Source organism: Tamandua tetradactyla, chromosome 8 (assembly GCF_023851605.1).
Source record: "Tamandua tetradactyla isolate mTamTet1 chromosome 8, mTamTet1.pri, whole genome shotgun sequence".
NCBI lineage: Eukaryota > Metazoa > Chordata > Mammalia > Pilosa > Myrmecophagidae > Tamandua > Tamandua tetradactyla.
In genome coordinates this window covers 14,247,764-14,255,505 of record NC_135334.1, presented here as the reverse complement: position 1 = coordinate 14,255,505, position 7,742 = coordinate 14,247,764, and the positions used below count along the sequence as shown (strand labels likewise).

The following is a 7,742-nucleotide window of genomic DNA, read 5'->3' as shown; positions in this document are numbered from 1 at the left end:
TCTTTGTAGAGGATTTTTAAATGAAAATTCCATTTCTTTAATAGATATATGGACTTCCCTGTTACCAGTTTACTCCTAAGTAAACTTTTGCAGTTTGTGTTTTTTTAAGAATTTATTCATTTCATTTGTTGACAAGATTATTTGCATAAATTTGTTCATAATATTCACTTACTTTTCTTTAATGTGTGATATCAGGAGCAATATCCTCTGATAGTGCTGATATTGATAATTTGTGTCTTTTATTTAATCAAATCAGTATGACTAGAAGATTATCACTTCCATTTACCTAAAGACACAGCTTTTACATTAATTCATTTTATGTAATGTTTTTGTGTTTCCTATTTTATTGCTTTCTGCCCTCATCTTTACTATTTCACTGATCTTCTTCTGAGTTTAACATGCAGTTTCAAAAGATAAAAGCTTAAGTTTGTGATTTGAGTTCTCTTCTTTTCCAGTATAAGCACTTAGCAGACATAAATTTCCCTATAAGCTATCATTAACATTGCAAACATTTTCATTTGTAGTATTTACAATTTTGCTGACTTCAAAATACTTTAATTGTTTATTTCATCTTTTCATCTTTTTATAAAAATGTTACTGTTCATTTTTTTTTTTTTTTTTGCCTCGGCAGGTTCCAGGAATTGAACCCTGGTCTCCAGCATATTAGGCAAGAATTCTGCCACTGAGCTACCATTGCCCACCCTAAAAATGTTATTATTCTTTTAATTTAGTTTCACTGGTAATACAATTAATATACCAAAAATCCCCCCTTTTTAATATAACTAACCCAAAGATTTTTAATATATTCACAGATTTACACAATTATCTCCACAGTAAAAACAATGGAAAGAAACAGTATAATAGATTTCCCCACAGAGACAAGATGGTATGGATGTAAAGTGTCATTTTAGTTCTGCAAGGAGTGTGTACAATCCCTAAAGAGAAGAGAAAATTTGAGGAAAATACTGAGTCCCTAAAGAACAAAAGACAGAATATCACCCAGGGTTTAAATATAATCATCTTCCCCTACTGCATGCAGAGTCTGTTCCCTAGGGAAGAGATTGAGCAAGATTTTTGCTTGTTTATAACCAAGTGTATTATATCACTGAATCCCATCAAATTTTCTGGGCTTATCATGTGTGAAATTGATAATATTAAAGAGAGCATTTCTTTTCATATGCTGCTTAGAGAACCCAAAGTTATTATGAGAAATAGCTCAAAATAATTTCCAAATCTTATTGCAAATTATCTGACTTGCATCTTCTTAGAATCAAAAGATCCAGTCTCAGAGCTTCAAATCGGCTCTTCAGGACCACAGAACAGAATAACAGATCAGGAAGCATGGAAGACAAGGAGGGTGTGTTTCTGAATTTTATTCATATTATGTCATCTTATTTTGAGATGGAAGTCTAGGGATTAAGATATGCTGCTCTTTTCCCCATTTTATGCAGTCCTGACACTCAAGCAAAAATGAAAGAAGAATCTTTTTGAGGACAGCAGAAAATGTTCCAAGACATTACAGGCTTCTGGGTTCTCATATCTCAGTGTGTAAGTTGTCTTTCCATGGAGGGAACTCTTGCACTTGTAGATTTATGATTTCTACATTGTGACTTAGAGAAGATACAGAACTTCCCTTAGAGTCCGGTTCCTTAGTTTGGGTGCTGAAACATTTTTCCTGGTTCTGATACCAGGAGGGTCTAATGCGCATGAATATCCTAGTGCTTCTCCTTCTAATTTTATTGGTGAGTGGTGGGCTTAGGTGAACAAATGAGGGGAGAAGAGATGATTCTGTCCTGGTTCATTTTTCTCCTCCTTTCTGCCTTAGTTTTTCCCATCATGTTTTCATAAGGTAGCACTGACCATCACTCTGTGGGGTAAGTTCTTTGTGCTTGTTACTATATTTCAGTGTAAATACAATAATAATGGGAAATTTCTGTCACTTAGTATCAGGGATAAAGTCAGACTCATGTTAGGATACTCCCAGCCATTCCCCTTCTACAGTATAGACTGTAAAAGGAGATAGAATAGGTAATCTGGGTTGCCCTCTAATGTGAGGTTTTCCTCCTGTCCCTACAGATCCCCCATAGAAGAATGGCTACTGGAAACATCTCCTTTGTGACTGAGTTCATACTGGTGGGATTAACAGAGCGCCTAGATCTCCAACTCCCATTGTTCTTCCTCTTTCTAGCAACATATGTGTTCACCATCCTGGGAAACCTTGGTTTGTTAACTCTAATTGGGCTGAATTCCCACCTTCACACCCCCATGTACTTTTTCCTCTTTAACTTGTCCTTCATAGACCTCTGTTATCCATCTGTTTTCACACCCAAAATGCTAATGAATTTCTTATTGAAGAAGAATATTATCTCCTACCAGGGTTGCATGACTCAGTTCTTCTTCTTCTGCATTCTTGCCATCTCTGAGTGCTACGTGCTGACATCAATGGCCTATGATCGTTATGTGGCCATCTGTAATCCGCTCTTGTATAACATGGCCATGTCCCCTAAAGTGTGCTCCAGTCTTATCTTTGGTTCATACTTCATGGCATTTTCTAGTGCTATGGCCCACACTGGCTGCATGCTGAGACTGACCTTCTGTGATGCCAACACCATCAATCATTATTTCTGTGACATCCTCCCTCTGCTCCAGCTCTCCTGTACAAGCACCTATGTCAATGAGCTGGTGGTCTTCATTGTGTCAGGCATCAACCTCATCGTGCCCAGTCTCACCATCTTTATCTCTTATGGTTTTATTCTCTGTAGCATCCTCCACATCAATTCCACTGAGGGTAGGTTCAAAGCCTTCAGAACCTGCAGTTCCCACATAATAGCTGTTTCTCTGTTTTTTGGATCATTGTCATTCATGTATCTCCAGCCGTCTTCTACTGGGTCTATGAATGGGGGGAAAATCTCTTCTGTCTTTTATACCAATGTGGTTCCCATGATGAACCCCTTAGTCTACAGTTTAAGGAATAAGGATGTTATATTTGCCCTGAGAAAAACCCTGAGTAGGAGGATGTTTCAATTATAAAAAGGATCTCCTGTGCAGATAATTTCAGGGCAAAGGTGTTTGATATGCTTAGTTACAACATATTTGGTGGCAGCTTTCTTATTCTACATTGTGGTGCAGGAAATTTGAGCCTTCTCTCAAGAATTTCTTTCCACTTTCATGAGAAAATGTCTTTTTCTTTTCCTCACCATTTACACATTTTTTGTTCTCACTCTTTTTTTTTTCCTTTTTGAGAATGCATTAAGGAAGGGACTTCTTATATTTATTTTTTCATTATCAGTTTGAACATTTTCTTTCTCCTAGAATAAGATGAATGATTTTTCAGTGATTGGATAAAATATCATTAGGGTGTAGCATTTTATTAGTAGAGGGGATTGTGCCCTGGTCTGCCAGTGGTAATGCGCCATTGCAAACATCAACCACACAATGTTTTCACTCCTGCTTTCTTTCCTTCACTAAGCAGAATTATGTCTCCTTGAAAAGATGGTGTTTTGCACAAATAAAAGTTTCCGTAAAGACTATCAAAAATAATATCCTTTGAATGTGTAATACAATGAATTATGCTTTTTTCAAAGAGGTTTGTTTTAACACTCAGAGAAATACGTAACAGATGGCTGATGAATGATTTATGTTTACTGCTTGGATAAAAAAAGTGAAACCCAGAGAAGTTAATGATTTAGTTCATATCACACAGCTACTCAATGAAAAAGCCTAGAGTAATCTCTAGTATCCTGAATTCAAGTCTATTGCTCTTTTTAGTGTATTTTGCTTCTATTTTATTCTATTATATTTGTTTCAACACATAGGGAATTTGAAGAAACATTTCTATTTTGAAATTGACTCTATTTTCTTCCAAGAGAAGACATGTATTTTTATCAGGGGGTTTTGTTATTTTAGTTTATGAAACCCCTGAAGGTTCCTTTTGTGAGAATAATGAGGTTTTTAAGGTTACTATAATTTAGATTGGCTTATATATAAAACTGACTTATTCTGTAAAATAAAATAAAATTAATTTTGAATATTTTCTGATGCTTGTATTTCAGAGATTATGTGACTGGGAGAGACAAGAGACTAACAATATGTTATTGGGTCAGGACCGTAGAGACACACAGTCAATTACAAGAGGTCTCTGGGTGGGAACGGTCAATGTGGGTTTTGTATCTTCATTTAAGCCTGAGTATGTATCCTGTATCCTAGTGAGCTGTCGTATCTTCCACTATCTTTGGAATTTTGATGAACAACTGTATCTGTATATTATAGTCATGTTTGGAGAAACGAAAGAGGAAAAGCTCTGGTCCAAGGTTGGGGGAATCAGGTTGAAGAAGATAAAGATATAAAATAGTGGGTGGTAAATAAAACTAAAGTTAGAATGTAGAATATAAAATGATGGAAAAATGAAATGCTATAACCATATTTTCCCTGCCTGTTATGTTAGCTTCAAGACAAATTATGGGGGTCATATGATTTTTATGGAAAGTAAAGTATAATGTTTCTGGATATTTGAAGTAAAGCAAATCTTAAATCATAGGGATGTTGGACCCAGGGACAACTAATTTCTTCTATTTATTAAAAAAATTTATTAGAAAAGTTATGAATTTACAGAACAATCATGCACAAAACAGGATTCCCACAGACCACACCGCCACCAACCCCAGGCATTGGCGTGGAATATTTGTTACAATTGATGATGTTATCATTTTTTATAGTTGTCCTATATTTGTAACAGTAGTTACCTTTGTTACAATTGATGAAAAATTATTAAAATAGTACTATTTGCTATCATCCATAGTTTACATTAGGTGTATTTTTTCCGCCTTATTATTAACACCTATATACCACCCTATTATTAACACCTTGTCTTACTGTCATACACTTGTTATAATTCATGAAAGAATATTTTTATACTTATGTTATTAACTATAGTCCATCATCTACAAAAGCGTTGGCTCTGTTATACAGGCCTAAGGTTTTTCTTTTAATTTTTATTCTAGTAATACATGTAACCTTAATTTTTACCTTTAACCATAATCATATATATATTTATTTCACTGATGTTAATTACACTTATAATAATGTGCTGCCATCTCTACCATCCATTTCCAAACCTTTACCATCAGCGTAAGTAGAAGTTCTGTAAATATAAATGAAGCGTCAAATCCCAATGCTCTAACTTGAGTTTATCCCCTGGTAATTAGTATTCTAGATTCTGACTCTATGAATATATTTTCAACAAATAGTTCATATCACTGAGATCATAGAATATTTGTCCTTTTGTACCTAGTTTATTTGACTCAATATAATGTCCTTAAAATAAATCCATATTGAGGCATGTATCAGGACTTCTTTTCATTTTTTGGCTGAATATTATCCCACATTTCTTCATCGATTCTTCAACTGAAGGACAGTTGGGTTGCTTCCCTCTTTTGGCAATTGTGACTAATGCTGCTAGGACCATCAATGTGAAAATATCTGTTTGAAACCCTGTTCTCAGTTCTTCTAGGTGTATACCTCATAGTGGGATTGCTGGATCACTTGGTAACTCTATACTGTATTAGTTAAGGTTCTCTAGAGAAACAGAATCAACAGGGAACACTTGCAAATATAAAATTTATAAAAGTGTCTCATGTGACTGTGGGAATGCAGAGTCCAAAATCTACAGGGCAGGCTGTGAAGCTGACGATTCCGATGGAGCGTCTGGATGAACTCCACAGGAGAGGCTTGCCAGCCGAAGCAGGAAGAGAGCCTGTCTCTTTAAATCCTCCTTAAAAGAAAAGGCTTCCAGTGATAAGATTGAGCATCACTCATTGCAGAAGATACTCCCCTTGGCTGATTACAAATGGAATCAGCTGTGGATACAGCTGACATGATCATGATCTAATTCTATGAAATGTCCTCATTGCAACAGACAGGCCAGCACTTGCCAGAAAAACAGGTACCACCACTTGGTCAAGTTGGCACATGAAGCTGACCATTACATATACTTAGCATTTTGAGGAACTGCCAAACAGGTTTCCACAGCAGCCATACCATTTTACGCGCCCACCAGCAATCAATGAATGTTCCTATTTTTCCACATCCTCTCCAGCACGTTGTAGCTTGTTTTTGTTTTAATAGTAGCCATTCTAGTGAGTATGAAATGATCTCATTTTGTTTGTTTTGTTTTGTTTTTCAACAGAGAATTTATGAGCTTATAGAACAATCATGCATAAAATGCAGGATTCTCATACCACCTGACACCAACACCTTGCATCAGTGATTAACATGTGTTACAATTAATGATAGCACATTTTTGTTCTTTTAATATTAATTAAAAACCATGGTTTAATACATGATTCACTGCTTATGTAGGGTGGCTCCGTAGATTTTTTTCAAGTTTTATTCTGTTGCCATATATGCAATATAACATTTCCCCTGTTAATCATATTCAGATATAAATTTCACTGCTATTATTGGCATTCACAATGCTGTGCTACCATTACTACCAACCATTACCAAACATTTCAGTCATTCCAAGCAGGAAACCAGTGTGTTGCAGTCTTAACTACCCATTTTCTATCTCCCATCACTTCCTGGAACTTTCTTTTTGGTTTTTGTTTTTTCTTTTATTTGCAATCTTCTTTTGCAAATAGAAGATAAAATGATTTACATATGGTCTAAAAGTGTCTGTATAAATGTAAATGGAGGTATGTGTTATTTGGTATCCTCTGTAGATAGAGCAGAGCCACAGTGCTCTGTTTCTAATCTGGACAGATGTGGTGAAGTCCACATCATCTGGAGTAAAGTAAATATGCATCCTGCTGATCTGGATATGTGAACACCAAATAGCACATCATAACAGGCACTGGCAGCAGGATTCTATGATATGATTTCATTAAATTCTGTGCATGCAACATGAACTAGATTCATATCACTAGATCTTTTCCTTTTTTTTCCATTTATCTTACAATCCCTCCTTTGTTATTTTGACTGTTCTTGCTCTAATTTGAAAACGGCCAAACTGTACCATATACCACCCACTTCTGATACCCTCCAACCTCCCAGTGCATTTAATAGCGAGGAGGAGACTTATTTCTCCACATTTTACGGCATGCACAATGGATGATTAGAGGGATAAAAACAATTATCTCAGGAGAAATGACCCATATCTCAGGTTTATTAAAAGCTGAGGATGGAATAAATTATAAACATTGTAATTGTTACCATATAAAATTATACCAAATATTCTACAAAAGACCCTGTAGTCTTAGTGTGCATTTTGTTATTTGCTAATTAAAGGAAAACACTGAACATTAAGTTAGATAAAGCATTTTAGTCATTGATTTACTTATCAATGAGGTTTATCATGAAATAACTAGGTGTATGTTAATGATAATGAACTTTATTCTTAGAAGCACTTGTGAACTTATTTAGACGCTATCTCACTAAAGATAATAAACATTTTTTGGGTAGAGACTGTTGTTCCTTTATTTCATCAATGCTTTCTCTGCTATATATATTTAGAATGTCAGTCATTCTGGGTGGACAAGAAATAGTTATTGAATTGGATTATCTTGTTTCAATTACAATAATAAAATATTTATTATTAAAAATAATAATGATTAAAATATAAATAACTATAAGACCATAACTTGTTTTTTTTCGGCAGTCCAATATGTCACCAAAATAACACACTTTCAGTTTTTAATTTTTTGTTTTTACATGGGCAGGCACCAAGAATTGAACCCGTGTGTCCG

At 35.0% G+C, this 7,742-nt stretch overlaps 1 protein-coding gene across 1 annotated transcript; it reads left to right on the top strand.

Annotated features, from left to right (window-relative positions):
* The first annotated feature begins 2,082 nt into the window (after positions 1-2,082).
* Positions 2,083-3,030, top strand: LOC143644980 (olfactory receptor 8B3-like). The gene has a single exon (XM_077114663.1). It carries the CDS (start codon positions 2,092-2,094, stop codon positions 3,028-3,030), a length of 939 nt encoding a protein of 312 aa, XP_076970778.1. The 5' UTR covers positions 2,083-2,091.
* Positions 3,031-7,742: the final 4,712 nt, after the last annotated feature.

Excerpts from the sequence above, each read along its gene's own strand:
- LOC143644980 (XM_077114663.1), top strand. The coding sequence starts at position 2,092 with ATGGCTACTGGAAACATCTCCTTTGTGACTGAGTTCATACTGGTGGGA.